The sequence below is a fragment of the Cygnus atratus genome, chromosome 2 (genome assembly GCF_013377495.2).
Source record: "Cygnus atratus isolate AKBS03 ecotype Queensland, Australia chromosome 2, CAtr_DNAZoo_HiC_assembly, whole genome shotgun sequence".
NCBI lineage: Eukaryota > Metazoa > Chordata > Aves > Anseriformes > Anatidae > Cygnus > Cygnus atratus.
Genome location: NC_066363.1, coordinates 41244833 through 41260874, shown reverse-complemented (window position 1 = coordinate 41260874; position 16042 = coordinate 41244833). Strand labels below are relative to the sequence as shown.

The window sequence follows — 16042 nt, the reverse complement described above, 5'->3', positions numbered from 1 at the left end:
TCCATTACCTAAACGAACAAAGCTAATCTGTATTTCATAGGATTTAGAAATCATTTTCTTAATACAAAGAAAATGGAACAATATCATAATTGAGTAACATCAACTGACATTAATAAATGCACAATGCAAATCCTACAAAGTGTGGCAAATGCATCTTAGAAAGATTCACATCATAGGTTAAGAAAAAGTAATTGTTTTGTATGAAATGGGATTAGAGCCTGTGGATATAATCATGATTAATAATAATAACAAATGAAACATTCCAGATTAGCAAAAACAACTAGTATTTGAAGGTATGTGTCCAGTAGCCTTTTATCCCATAGTTATATCTGACTTCAAAAAGGTAACCTTTCTGACTTACCACTTCCAAAGTTTAAATATATAAGTGAATATTTCTTCTTCAGGGTCTATTATGCTAGGGTTCACAGCTAGGAGGTGAATACATTGCCTTAGCCAAAAGCTGTTTTTTTTTTTTTCCTCAGTAATGGTGTTAGTTGAAATAGTTGGAAATATATCTGGAAAGGCATTAAGCAAGGATAACCAGAGAGTCCCCCTTTTCGAAGGATAAAGGGAGGAATTGTGACAGACACTGTGAATGTTTTACTTTCAGCTGTTGTGGTGCAGTGGAGGAAAAAATCCTATGCTGTCTTTCTGCCTGTCTTTCTGCCCATCTTTCTTTCATTTTCCACTGAAATGTTGCAAGGAATTTCTTATAAGCCATTCTTTCCCCCTTCTGCATTTGGGCAGTGGCTGTAAGGAAGTCCAGGTGACTGCTCAGTTGTTGCAAGACAGGTGGCAACATGGTTACATAGCTACAAGTTACTGCCCTGTGGCCGTAATGAAGACGGAATGACAAAAGAGAAACTGTAAAACCAAATTTTCTTTGTTATCTTATAACTTAATGAGCATTGACTTCCAACTTTGACTGCTGTATGACTACAGGAACTAACCTTATTTGAATCTTGTTTATAAGACTAAAAGCTATTAGAAAATTCAATGTGTTGTGTTTTTTTTTCTTTCTTTCTTCATCAAGGGTGGTAGGCATGTTGATTACGTGGTGGATCAAGTTGTGGGCAAACTGATAGAAGTGGTGAAAAAGAAGAATAAAGCTGGAGTTTCAGTGAAACCATTTCAGGCAAGTGACATTGTACAAAAATGCTATGTATATAAATGTATATTATTAAAGATGAAGATGGTAATTTTGTTAAGTAAATTGCTTTCTTTGTTTTCAACAGGTGAAGAATCATATATGGGTTTTTGTTAACTGCTTGATTGAAAACCCGTCTTTTGATTCCCAAACAAAAGAAAACATGACATTGCAGCCTAAAAGTTTTGGATCCAAGTGCCAGCTGTCTGAGAAATTTTTTAAAGCAGTAAGTAAAGCTTATTTCTTGTTTTTAGTGAAGCAGAAATTGACAGACTGGATTATGTATGTGCATGTTAGGTAGCTGAAGATTAATTGGTGCATTATGGTACCCTAGTAATAATAGCATACTATGAAAATGAGATGGAGGAACTTTTGTTAATTCTCTGGCCTTAATAATGGAGGCAATGACTGTATTTTGATTGTTGCCCCAGATTTAGAAGTGAGTTTCATTTTTTGCAGATTCTGGCATTTATTTTAGTAAAATGAATTTGACTGTAGTAGTAAGGAGAATGGTGTTATTGCTAGTACTCTTGGCATCAAAACTTAACTGCTTGTATCGTATTTTATTCCTTTAGTTTTGTGTTACTAATGGCATTCTTACAGGCCTTACAGGAAAAATAACAATCTCATATTTATTCTCCAGAATTTGTTATATACATTGTATTTCTATCAATGTGTTTGGTTTACAGTATTTCTGGTTTCCTGGAAGTTTGAACGTTGATCTTCAGACATGTTAAATGTGCAGCAGAATGTCTAATTGATGAGTGCTGTATTGTGAAGGATAATGAAAAGCCAAAGTTTGCGGTTGTTTTGCTCCACTTTTGTTTGTTTGTTGTTTTGTTGTTGTTTTGTTTTTTAATGTGAATTCAAACCTAAAGCAGTTTTTGCTTAGAAGATATGGATATGCTATCTTCGCTGCAGGTGTATTTCTTGAAATGTACCAGTTTCTCAAGTGGTTGTGATAATAGTTGATACATAGAGTCTTATTTTTAAATGCATTTGGGTCTTCCAATTATTTTCAGAATTTCCAAAGAAACCTTAGATGTCCATATTATATCCTATTAGATTAATTTTGCTGCCAAAGTCCAGGAAGCAGGAGCTTAGTACCTAAAATGTCTCAGCACATCAACCACACAACATAATACATCCTCATATTAAATCTTGGTCCATGTATTCTCTTTCCTTACCACCAGTTATACAAGGTAGACAAAAGAATCTGTGAGAGTGTTGTACTTTAGTTTTGTGTGCATGATGTGCTACACAGGTATGTGTTAATTCTTTGGCCTTTTACAGGTTGCATTTTTTTTTAAATGTAAAGGATCAGTAGCTTAAAATTGAGAGATAAGAATCTGCCATGTGAAGTTTTATTTTTCTCATCCACACTTCTGATCTGTTGCTTACAGGCCTCTAACTGTGGTATCATAGAGAGTATTTTGAATTGGGTCAAATTTAAGGCACAGACTCAGCTGAACAAAAAATGTTCATCGGTGAAACACAGTAAAATCAAGGGCATCCCAAAACTGGATGATGCTAACGATGCTGGTAAGAGCACTTACTTTTAATATCTTTAATTTTTCACAGATATTTTCACAGAGATCATCATTCTAAACCTGACTTTCTTTCTAATTCTTATGTTTATTTTTAAATGAAAACCCATATAGCTTTATAAACAAATTTTCTAAACTTTCTAGTGCTAGAATTAAAGCAAGATGTTGAGTTTGATATTATGAATACCATCCTCTCTAGGCTGGAGAATTAAGATAGCTGGACAAAAGCAGCAGCCTAGTTCCATAATGAAAGAGCATGCATTTTCTAATTGCAGTTTCCTGCTAAGTAGTGCTACCAGTATTCTGTTCAAGAGGTGGTGGAGACCTGAGGGAATGATTCAAGTGACTTTATTTCCATGAGACTTTAAATGGCCTTTGGTTCCTGTCTGGGTATTTTGGGCAAACTGGCAATCTCTGTTGGCTTGATTCATGGCATAGATAGGAATTAAGATCAGCTGGCAATCTTTGTGCCAATAGCAAATGTCATTGAATTATTTGAGGGGCACATGTGACTGAAGAACTTGAAATGGCATTAGTTTCAACATGTTGATATTAGTTGATTTTTATACATCCTTACCCTAATGAAAGATACAGAAATTGCAACGAAATCTTTTAAGTGAGTAATAACATGTAAGACTGCTAAAGACTGTTTATCTTCTCTTGCCTTTAAAATGGTATAGTTATAGGTGAAGGAATTTGAAGGAAAAAATGTTTCCTTTTCACTTGATTGCAGGAAAAGGTTAACATTTTGTTCTGTTGGCATTTAGTATCGTTTGCTTACTAGACTTACAGAAACATGCATCTGTCAAAGGAATACAAATTTCACAACCAAAACTGTTATTAAGAGGACACATAATTAATCCTTTTGAGGCAAAATATGACATCTGAAGAACTGGATAACTGATAAAATACTGAAAGAAAACTCAAAAACAAACAAAAAGCACCCCAGAACTTGGATAGCTGTTACTCAGATGTTTCTCTACTGCCTAGATGTTCTTACATGCAGAGCAGAAACTATTTAACTCCCAGGAAAGCTTACCCAGGTATTAGTTTACTGAAGATCTGTGGATCTGGATACATAACAGATATCTCACATGCAAGGCATTTCACATTCAGGTGTGGACACACAGGAAGGCAAGAGAAATTCAGTTGGTAAACAAGGTGTGTTGTTGTATTCACACTCAGCCTGACTTTCTGAAGTGCTGTATATACCGGCAGAAATGTTTTAGGTTGAAGGATTATAAGTGATATATTTAGTTAAAAGTTCTTCAGTCCTTTCTTTTTGAGACTGAAGGTACCATAGGGGTCACCTGTTTGCTCTTGAAAATCCATAGGAAGTTTTTGTTATTGTGCAAAAGAACTAAGCTAATACTATAATAACCTCAATAAAAAGCTGCTTTCATTGAGAAAGGGAAGGCAGAGGATGGTACAGAGAACTGACTTCTTCAGTTTTGCTGAGAATGTGCTGGTTGCTCTGCCCTTGAGAACTTGTCTTAATGAATGGTTGGTGACTCCACCTGACTGAAAGCTTGAAGTTTCTCCTGAATTCCATTATTTTTTAGAGCCGTGTCCAGAAAAATACCAAATAGGCACATTGTGCTTCCATGAAATTAATCACTAATGATCACATAATTCCAGAAGATGGTGCACCTGGATGACGTTCAGATTTGTTTTCTGCAGTTCATTTGGGAAAAAAGGCTCATATATATTCTAAAACAACACACTTATTTTTCTTGGTATTTGGATTGCACCTTCCTGATAGCACTGTAGCTATACCTTTTGACAGTGTGAAATACCTGTGTGATTTAGATTCAGTTAAGCTATATGTCTGACTTAGTTGACCAAAGATGCTGAATGTAAGTTCTGTGTAATAGGAAGAGGCAAATTGTTTTCTACATACCAGGTGAGGCAAATCAATGTACCTATTTTAAATGTCATCTTCAAAACTTTGTTATTAAAAATAGATAAAATCCAACCAGCTTCAAAGTCTTTGCAGTCTTTCCTGCCATTTGGCACTGATAAGATAGAAAAGTGCTTAATGAGCATTTGCACCCTTCGAAGAGAGTGGGTTCCCTTTTTGAAAGTGCTTATCAATTAAAATATCTATTCAACTATTCCAGTTGCGGTAAACAGAATATACATGTCATACCAGTTTTGAGCACACTCATATAACTCAGATATGCATAATGTATGTGTTTAAGTAATTTCCAGATAGTCTGTGAAATGGTAAAAGTTCAGAAGCAATTTGTTTTGGGGTGTTTTTTTGTTGCTTTGTTTTTTTTTTGTTTGTATGTGCAGGTTTGTTGGTACCACTACCTAAGACATGCCACTGCATTCCATTTTGCTCTTTGCCACGTAGTGATCTGTAGCGTGTTGCTGAGGGCAAGGATACTCCTTCCTATTGTGTAGTTTTAGTAGTATGGAGGATCATCGCTAAAAGTAGAAATTCAGCCTATTCAAATTATCTGACATAGAGTTTAGGAAGAGCATTCATGACTGATTCTATCGTATTCCTATTGTTTGAGTTGAAAAGCTAAGCTTTCTGGTTTTTTTTGCCTTGCTTCTACTTCTTCCTGAACTACAGGCGGCAAACATTCCTTGGACTGCACGCTAATCTTAACAGAAGGAGACTCCGCCAAATCTTTAGCTGTCTCTGGCTTAGGTGTTATTGGTCGAGACAGATACGGAGTATTCCCACTCAGGGGCAAAATTCTTAATGTTCGAGAAGCTTCTCATAAACAGGTAAGTAGTCTTCTCAATTCCTTTTAGCCAACAGATAGATGTCTCCTCCTTATTTTTGATTTCTAGGGGTATATCACAGTATTTTCATTTTTATTTTTTCATGAAAATCAAGTGACTAGGGTTTCATAAAGGACCACCTACTTAAAGCCTGTAGTAAAATCCTAAGCTAGAAATATTGAGCGAAGTACTGAGATGATAAATATGTTTTTTTCACAAATGCAAGAAGATTCTTGTATGACTTATACCAACACTTCACATGAACACTTAAAAAATTAAAATTTTATATTCTCTAAATTATGTAATTTCATTGACTCCCAACACAAAGCAGTATCACTGTTACTCATTGCATTACTTCTGTTGCCCGCCATACTTTGTCTTTAGTAAAAGTATTGCAGTAAGAGTACTGCAATAAGAGTATTGCAGTGCTGCAGATGCCTGTAGAAATGATGGAAAGAGAAGGCAGCTTTGTGAGATGACTTTTAGTTATATCCTTTAGTTATCTTCCATCCTTCTGTGGAGTGCTGTGGCTGTGGAGGAGCACTGATATAGTCTTGAGGATTTACACATACAGAAGAAATTTTTGCAGGTGTGAGGGCTACAGGGGGCTTAGGGATGAGGAGGTTATAAAGTTGAGGTAGGGATGCATTGAAAAAGTAGCTATAAACCCCACGTAAAAAAAAGATTGGGATATTTCTGAATTTCTGTGTTTTATACTAACTGCTAATATAACTTTTTAATACAGATCATGGAAAATGCAGAAATCAACAACATCATCAAAATAGTTGGACTACAATACAAGAAAAGCTATGAAGATCCAGAATCTCTAAAAAGTTTGAGATATGGAAAAATTATGATCATGACAGATCAGGTTAGTCTGAAATTCACAAGTTTTAGTCTATACATGGCTTCTTAAAATGTGTTTTGCTGCGGTCTTACAGTAGATTATATTTTTGTGCATTATAACCTGCCTCTATGTTATGAAAACATAGATGTATTCAGAGGGAATCCCTAATGTGTGAGATTTCTTTATGGGAATAATTTGTCTATACATTATTTTGGTTACTCCAAATGAACAACAGAACTTTGCTGTACTGTAACAGAGAAGCCAAAGTAATAATAAAAATATGTATAAACAAGAATGTTTTGATTGCTCAAAAATTTGTTGAAAGTAAGTACAGAATTGAACAGTAGATGAGGCAGTGATGCTAGTCTGGCAGAAACTAGAATGAAGGCAATTATTTCTGTGTATTGTCATGAATTGTGTGTTTATTCTGATTTGTAGAAGGCTAGGTCGCCTATGCTTTAGATAATTGTAAAGGTTTGTTTGTTTGTTTCTCCTGGAAAGATCAAACTATCAAACGTTTTAGCACCAATGAGAACCAATGGGCCAGGTTTGGCTTTCATCCACAGAGATTCAGCTCCACGTTGTCTGGGAGAGCTGTCCATCAGATAAAACATGCCATAGGCAAATAAACCTGTGACCTGCACCTGTGCACGTGGTTTGGAAGAGCTCATTGTTAGCTCTGGGACAGGGCTGTTCACAAATGGCTATTTGACACCCAGGTTCAGTTCAGAATCCAAATTAAACCTAACTGTTCCCTTTTATGATTTCTGTCAACAAACATGGTTTTAATGTATCCAGGCCAGTGCATTCTGTTTATCCTTGCAACTAGACTTTTTCATACATTGCCACTCTCGTTTTGGTGTTGAGATGGGGGTGGGTTTTTTGTTGTCTTAGTGTGATCTAACATTTTACGAGATTGCCTCATGTTCTGATTTAGGATCAGGATGGATCTCACATAAAAGGCTTGTTGATCAATTTTATTCATCACAATTGGCCATCACTGTTGAAACATGGTTTTCTGGAGGAGTTCATCACTCCCATTGTAAAGGTATGGGTTCTGTTAATGCAATTTTATTTATTATTTACAGTACAACAGAAAAGTTAATTATTTTTGTTTTGTTTTTTTTTTAAAGGCAAGCAAAAATAAGCAAGAACTTTCATTCTATAGTATTCCAGAATTTGATGAGTGGAAGAAACATATGGAAAATCATAAAGCATGGAAGATAAAGTACTACAAAGGTTTGTTTAAAACAAATAAGATAACCTCGTGTATCTAAAAATAAATAATAAATGGATGTTACAAAGTTTTATTTATAGCTGATTTCATGATACTATCTTCTGCAATGGTTTTATTTAAGGGGTAAAATGTTAAAACTTATATACAAGGGGTAAGATGTTAAAACTTAAATTCCAAATATGGAGTAACTGTTTTGTTTTGTTATACAGGTTTGGGTACCAGCACTGCTAAAGAAGCAAAAGAATATTTTGCTGACATGGAAAGACATCGGATCTTATTTCGATATGCTGGTCCTGAAGATGATGCTGCCATTACACTGGTAAGAACTTATAAAAAGGATTCTCTATGATACTTTTTAGTTTCCGTTGTTCACTGAACGTGAGGAAGTCCTAGCAGGTGAGGTTTTTTTTGGCATGACTGAATAAAAAATACTTTGGGGAGAGAAAAAAGCTTTTGAAAAATGTTTCAAATTTTGGAGTAAGAGCCTTATCTGTGCTACAAAATTAATTCTACATTCTGCTTAGTAGCTCTGATCAATTTTGTGTGGTGTAGATATCAAGGAACACTACATTCAAAGTTGCTTTTAAAGACAGAACACACTAAAGAGTATTCTGAGTAAGGGAATAGAGCTCAAATCGATGGTGTTTTGCACCTACTCAGGGACCTGATTTTTGTTTATGAGCAAATTACATCAGATAATAATAATTTATTCTTTGAAGATATGTCAGTGTGGCACGTGTGTATTCAGATATGTCCTGCACATTTGAATTTGAAATCTTGTAGGTAGTTGTGTTCAGGTGTTTTGAACTGACAGACGCAGTCAGTACACCAGGAAATTATTTGTTTCACAGAGAACTTGAGGAAGGAGAAAGAATGGAGTGTCTAGAATGGACTGTTTTCTCAAGATGTGTTTCACCTTCTATATACGTTAATTTACTATTTCAGTTTTAGGTGTTATTAGAGAGAAAAAGGGGTAGGAGAGAAAAATAAAAATGGGAAAATGCACATATTCAGAAATGAGCTCTCTCCTTACAGTTATATAATAACTTTTTCATTATACTGTGGATCCAGTAAAATGATGTGTTTTTACTAACATAAAAGGCTAGTAAGCAGTACGTACCTGTTCTCTTGAAGGAAAAAAAACACACGATGTGTCAGAAATTATTTGTACTTCTCATTTTACTTCTGCCCAAGATGCACTGAAACATAATCCATGCATATGGTTCCCCATCCAAGAAAAGTGTGTTCATCTAGATAGTAAAGGAGTCTGTACGTTTGCATATCCACTAAGAGAGAAGAAACCCTGAACAACCTGATCAAAAATCTGTATTCTATTTCTGCAAATACACCACGATTATTGTTCAAGGAGAATTTGTAAGTTCTCTTAAGAGTTCCAGACAGAAGGTCTTTCGGTTCAAGGGAAGGTAGAAGAGTTCAGTTGCAATTACAGCCAAGCAGATTGATGTCACTGTTGATGTCAAGCTTAGCCCTAAAGGCAGATTCTGCTCCTACTAAGAATTCTTTTTATTGCCTTTCTTTTTATGCTCTGTGATCATTCTTCACTGACTGCCTCATCAGTACCATTACCAAGTACTTAGACGCTATTGTGGAAGATCTAGTCTTCTGCTTTCTATTTTGTTGTTCATACCCTTCACCGTGTCTTCAGTCTGTTTTTCAGAGCCTACGTATAACTGTACAAGATATTCTAGGGCTGTATAAAGTTGGCCCGTTAATAGTGAATGGTTTACATACAGGATGGTCTGTATTTATTTAAATGATGTCTAAGGCCATATTACCTGTTAAGGCCGGTACTCACTGTTGTCTAAAATTATATCCTGTCCGTTATGGATGAAATTAGTCATTTGTTACACAAGGAAGCTGTTAACAGAAGTTCCACCTGTATTCCCGTCCACATCTTCTCTGCTGACAGTTATAATTCCAGCCTCAAGGTCACCACTGGGCATAGTGGGTCAAAGATTGTAGGGCCTACCAGGTCTCAAGATAGCTCTAATCAAGAAAAACAATAATTATTTCACACAGTAAATTCTTCAGTATTATGAAGAACTTTTTGCTACAAAGTCTAGCAGTCTTAGAATAGCAGTTCTAAGTGAAGAAAGGAAAGGAAACAAAAGACATTCTGTTTGAACATAAATATTCAAGAATAATTTTTATTGAAACTTTTTATTCTAATTTTTATGTTGATCCAGCTCTTGTTCATTTGTCACTGCAGTCGTCTAGGAAAAGTATAAATACATGGAAAAGAATTAGAATAAGACTGTAAAAATTAAGAAGAGCCTAATCTTAAGCCTACAGAGGTCTGACATTGTAAATTGTTGAGCTTTATTGACAAAGGTAGTCAATCTGATGCCAAACAGGGTGATATCACTTAGTCCGCTTCTCAGTAAGTTAAAATTAGGTTTTATTATTTAAAGTGAAATATCATGATCTCCAAGGAAATGAAGCTATTAATTGAGATTTTCTGGAGTGCTCCAGTCAGAGTCCTTTAAAAAAGACAGAGATGACTGTTCTCTTATGCAGAAGAGTAGTTGAAATCAGAACATGATGGAGTCTCTGTATTTTACACTGTAATAAAAAAGGTAGTACCTCAACAACTCACTGAATTTTCCCAAATTAGTTGAAATTTTGCTTAAGCCACATTTTTTATGCATTCTACTGTTATTTCTTCTGGAGAAGAAACTCAACTGGAGGGAAACTGTTTCAGTAACAGGACAGACAGAACATTCCTGTGTCATTTTGTAGTGATAAGTTGTTGCTTTAAAGTGACCTCTTGTATTCATAGAGACTAAGGCCCTCAGTCAGCTGGCCTAAACTCTCATTTAGTCTTTTCATAAAATGTCAGTTTTTTCAGGCTGTCAATTTTCTTTGAGGACCAGAGCCAGTCACTCAGGAATAGCTATAAATTATTGATGTGTGGTTGATAGAGCAAACAGGGCATGGAGAGGACAAGAGGAGTGGAGTATATTTTATAATACCTTTGGTTAATTTTCTTGATGACAAGTTAAATGATGAACCCAACCTTAGAATTATTTATGGAAAGATCACAACAGCTTTAAACAAAGGACAACTCTGCTGTGAAGAGAGGAATAAGAATTATAACATTTTTCTAACTGCATACAGATTTCAGGAAGTAATATAAATTTAAATGGTGATCAGTGAGAGAGATGTCAGTTAGAAAAACCCGCTGCAACAATGTCCAATAGGCCATGAACCAGTATTGCTGCTTAAACATAAGGATTAATTACATGGTTTATTTTGTCCAAATAAATATTATTGAATACTTAATCAGATAGTGCAGTACATATCAAATTGTGACTAAAGTAACATATATATTTACACGAACATGTATATGCTGTTACTGTAGTGAACTTGATTTTTTTCAGGCCTTCAGTAAAAAGAAGATTGATGACCGAAAAGAATGGTTAACAAACTTCATGGAGGACAGGCGGCAGCGTCGGCTACATGGTCTTCCTGAGGTGAGTTCTAAATAATGGTAATAAATCTGATGGATGAGATTTAAACATACTGTAGTTTTTGTATTAAATGAATAATGTATGTGGGTTTTTTTTCCAGCAATTTTTATATGGTACAGCAACAAAACATTTGACTTACAATGACTTCATTAACAAGGAGTTGATCCTTTTCTCCAATTCAGACAATGAGAGATCTATTCCTTCCCTTGTTGATGGTAAGCTGATAATTCATTATGATTCGTTGGAACATTCATTTTTATTGTTTTTTAAACCTGTGATTTATTTTGGAAGTCAGTGTATTCAGATGGGGAATAGAAGACTTCTATATTTTTGTTTAGCATTCGTATGCTAAGAAGTTGCAATGTTTCTTCTGTATGGAAGCTTAAGCTGATGCTTTGCAGCCTTTTAGCTTAACCAGACCTCTTCCCTGGGACTGTACAAGTGCTTTGCTTCTAGTTAAACAGTCAGAGTAAACAAGTCTTTTAAGTGCTTATAATAATTGCAATTCAAGTTGGCAGCTGAGCGTAGATGGTGAGTTTTCTTCCTTCAGTTGTAAACCACAAGCATTGTTTTAGTGGTTAATGACCCTTCCTGTAATTTTGCTAGGGTTCTGTCAGTCAGATTTGCCAACTCTCCCCTTGCAATAGCATGAGCATGAAAAGAAGCAGCTCACCACACACTATGTGCTTCATTTGTAAAGCTGTCTCCAGACATCGTGAACAGAAATTTCTGCCTATGTTGTAAATATACATATGCTTACTAAGACATGAAAAAATGTTCTTGAGGTTTTGTAAGCAAACAAAAAAAAGCATTTCTCCCCACTTTCCAATACACTTTTTATAGCAGAGGTGGTCAGCCTTCTTGACACTACAGACCCGCACCAAAATATTCATGCAGCAAGTTTGTACAGAAATGTAAGAAAATGAGAAAGGAACCTTTATATGTATAATATGTACACATACTATACTGCAAAACCACATAAATAACATGTATACATAAGGTAATATTAACTGTGTGTTTATATATATCTATATATCTACATTACACATTATTATATATATAATTGCCATGAGTCACTGTCAGCGTTAGCTGTAATTCTCCTTACTGGTCATGGGTCTGTGAACTGCTCAGAAGGTAGTACCTGAGCAGTGGTTTCTGTTCTTCAGTATCATAGGTGATATATAACAAGCTAGTCTGTTGGCAAAAAATCTCAAAAAATATGAAGAGGAAGAACGCTTTGACCATCTCTTCAGTTTTCAGTTACAACTTTCTTATTTCTTGGTGATTCTCCTGTGTAAAGGAAATTCTCTAGGTCTGTTCCTCTAAATAGATCTTTGCTATGAAAACATGATGCAGGCCCATTATAAAGAAAATTGAATTTTATGTATTTAAATGAAATGGAGATTGGAGTCATGTCTTTTTATCAATTTTTGCTCTTATGTTTGACCCAGGTTAGTAATGGTAATGTCTAGCAATACTGTAGTATAGTTCAGTAGTGTGAATTAAAACACTGAATAGATCAATAAGCATATTTTAGTTAGCAGTTCTAGATAATATGCAGAAAAATGATGCAATCCCTTCCACAAAGATGTTGTAGTTAAAGTATTCTCTAAGTGTACCTAAACAGTAAAAGTAAATCAGAAGATCAAAGTGTCTGGCCTCTTTCTTAAAACTTTAAAAGATCTAAAAGGGAGATAGATAACATATCTTTCTGTTGAATTTTAATGAGTATTTGAGACCTTAACAGAAGTTAAATTTCAATGTGCTTTAAAATATGTGCAAGCTACAATTACAGTTGTCACTGCTGTATTTGTGTTGATTCTAAGGAAAAATATGTTCCAAGGAAAGAAACAACTCTTGATTTGCAGATGTATATTTAGGATATTCATTAGAACAATATTGTATGCTGCACAGTAATGACTGGCTAAAAGGGTTGAGTTTCCACTTTTCTGGTAACTTTTTCAGTTTTGTTAGATAATCATTTATTTTAAAAGAACTGAGATATTCATTTGTTATTTTGTTAGTGTTACAGTATGTATATATTTCCATTTAAAGTTTAAGCTTCTTTCAAGAAATTAGAAATGAGAATAAGACAAAAAATTATTTTTTAAAAACCTGTGCTTGTGTATGTGTTGAAAATGGGATATTATTCTTAATAGGTTTAAAACCAGGGCAGCGCAAAGTGTTGTTCACTTGCTTTAAGAGAAATGATAAACGTGAAGTAAAGGTTGCTCAGCTGGCTGGTTCTGTTGCCGAAATGTCAGCTTATCACCATGGGGAGGTGAGTATGAAGAATAGAAAAGTTGTGAGAATTTATAACCTATGTAAAATACTATGGAAATGTTTATTGTATTAAAATTGCAAACCTTTGGAGTGAATCTACAAATCACAGATTTACTTCTAAAGAATTTGAACTTAAATTAGTAACTTAATTAGTATTTAAGTTATTTGAACTTAATCAGTGTTTAGCTTAATAAGACAACGTGTTTCCATTCTTTCCAAGTCTTTGTGCACAGTGGTATCCCTAGTAGTTTGTGGATTGTGGAGAAACGGTAGATAACTAATTACATGGTACACTTCTTCCAGATTCTCAATTACAGAAACTATGTACTAGGGCAATTTTTTGTCTTGAACAAGAAATAGAGTCTTTTAAGGTAAGAAGAAGAGATACTATTCTTCAAAAACCTGATGCAGTGTTGGAACAAAGATTATTCTATCTCCTTTTTTGTTGTGTTTATCTGGAGTATTAGCAAGAGCTGCAAAATTAATTCTCTCGCTTTATCCCTTCCTCTTTCCCTTTAAAAGTAATGAGTAGTAGTTTGTGCAGGAGAAGGTAAGTGCAATCAACTTGTGCTGTTTTCATTCCTTCAGAGAAGTGCTTTAGAGACAATGGAGAAACTTACGGGGTTTTCATAAGGATAGAATTTAAGGACAGGGAGACAACGTGGCTGTAAAAGAGAAGGCACTATGTTTTGCCAGTAGCTCCTGTAAGAGGTTTGCTATGTTGCTTTTGTAGGTAGACTACTTTTTTGAAATTGAAGTCAGGTTAGTCACACAATTCCTGGGCATTTAAAATATATCTTACTAGTTGATTAGGAAAGAGTTTATTTCTCACATTTATTACTATGAATATGTATTTTCTTGCAGCAAGCTTTAATGATGACTATTGTCAACTTGGCTCAGAACTTTGTTGGAAGTAACAATGTTAATCTTCTACAACCTATTGGTCAGTTTGGTACCAGGCTTCATGGTGGAAAGGATGCTGCCAGCCCTCGTTATATTTTCACCATGTTAAGGTATATCAAACTAATTCTTTCACAACATTGCAGAGGGTTTTTTTGTGAGAGAGAAATGGGGGAGGAGTGGAGTATTTTGATGGATGTATGTGCTCAAATTCTGCCTTACATCTGTAAGTGTTTTTGCACCTAGTTTGTTCTGCATAGATTTTTTATGCATTAGAGTTTTGTGGGAATTGTAGCTTTTAAGGAATTAAACTTTGAATTGTAAGTAGGGAGATTGAAAATGTAGATCACTTAGATCAATTGCCAATCTTAAATTGTGACTTGTCATAGAAGCACCTTTCAGTTTCTCTGTTCAATATGAAATCTACTAAGTTTTGCAAAGGAAAATGTATTGCCACCTGGTGATGAGTCCTTCAACTCAACATTTTTTTGCAAGTTGAGAATTATTATTTTCCTTTCTGATGAGTGTCTTCATAACAAGCTAAATTACACATACATAGTTAATAATGAAGACCTTATTTAAGTGCTGATTTTTCACAGCCTTGAAATTATAATACCTTGAAATTCAATTTAACATGCAGAGTGTGAGAATTTCCTGTTAATTGTAAGCTTTATACATAAGTATCGGGACTTATTCCCCTTTTCATATATGTTCTTTGTGTAGCAGCCTAGTTTTATACATTCTCTTTTCACACGAGGTGCTGGAAATTGTGTTCACCCAGGACAATTTCCTACATGAGCAGGAGTCACCACTGTAGGTTTTTTTTTTTTTTTTTTTTTTTTCCAGAAACTCCTGGGCAATGAACTTTTGCAAATACTTGCATATTGTGTTGCTTTATTATTGGGTGGGTGACCTACTATCACATTGAACTGTGTGAATTCTGAATACTTCAAAGAATGGTATTTCTGTTGATATTAAATGTTATCAATTATTAGTATATTGTGTACATGTATTACTGGAAAGGAAGCTGGTATCTGTTATTAATACACTATTCCATTGAGAAGAACTTTTTTTCCCTCAGGAGGTATGTACGTTGTATTTTCAGCTTCAGAAAGGCAAAGAGAAAAGAAGACATACAAATAGATTATATCTGGACCCCTTACTGTTAAAGCATTATGCACTTTACTTACAGGACTCCAGTTAAACAGTTTTCTTCTTTTCCTTTTTTAAAGCCCTTTAGCCAGGCTGCTTTTTCCATCAGTGGATGACAACTTGCTTAAATTCCTCTATGATGACAACCAGCGCGTAGAGCCTGAATGGTACATTCCCATCATTCCTATGGTTTTAGTAAATGGAGCTGAAGGAATTGGTACCGGATGGGCTTGCAAACTTCCAAACTATGATACCAGAGAGATTGTAAACAATGTCAGACGAATGCTGGATGGCTTAGATCCCCACCCTATGGTAAAAATAATAGTATATACTAGTATTTTATATGCTTGCTAAACAAACCTGATTTTATACTCAGAAAATGTATTCATATCACTCTATAAATAATTGGAATATCTGGCTTGGATTGTCCCAGTAATTTTGAGTAGGAGCTTTACTTGACTGTTGGGATGTGGCTGGGGAAATTCACCTTGAAGCAAAAAAAGTGCAAATTGTTTTTTTCAAATTATTTTGGAGGACTTTTCCTGTGGTCTGTTGACTGCAAGACTTCGAAGTTTCAAGTCTTACATGTAGTTATGCTGCATGGGAGTAGAGTAAAAAATTGTGCCACTCTTTCCTTTCTGAGGTACAACTACTTATCTTCAGCCAAATGTAACATTTCCTCTGTCTTGTGCTTGAATT

At 34.9% G+C, this 16042-nt stretch overlaps 1 protein-coding gene across 1 annotated transcript in view; it reads left to right on the top strand.

Moving 5' to 3' along the window:
- The window catches only part of TOP2B (DNA topoisomerase II beta), a 64341-nt gene that overhangs the window by 33525 nt on the left and 14774 nt on the right, over positions 1 to 16042 (top strand). The window contains exons 9-21 of the mRNA XM_035556373.2: positions 1034 to 1135; positions 1236 to 1373; positions 2551 to 2689; positions 5279 to 5436; positions 6179 to 6304; positions 7218 to 7328; positions 7414 to 7519; positions 7727 to 7836; positions 10919 to 11011; positions 11109 to 11223; positions 13168 to 13289; positions 14156 to 14304; positions 15424 to 15655. Of these exons, the coding sequence (XP_035412266.1) occupies positions 1034 to 1135; positions 1236 to 1373; positions 2551 to 2689; positions 5279 to 5436; positions 6179 to 6304; positions 7218 to 7328; positions 7414 to 7519; positions 7727 to 7836; positions 10919 to 11011; positions 11109 to 11223; positions 13168 to 13289; positions 14156 to 14304; positions 15424 to 15655 (1701 nt within the window). The remainder of the gene's footprint in view (positions 1 to 1033; positions 1136 to 1235; positions 1374 to 2550; positions 2690 to 5278; positions 5437 to 6178; positions 6305 to 7217; positions 7329 to 7413; positions 7520 to 7726; positions 7837 to 10918; positions 11012 to 11108; positions 11224 to 13167; positions 13290 to 14155; positions 14305 to 15423; positions 15656 to 16042) is intronic.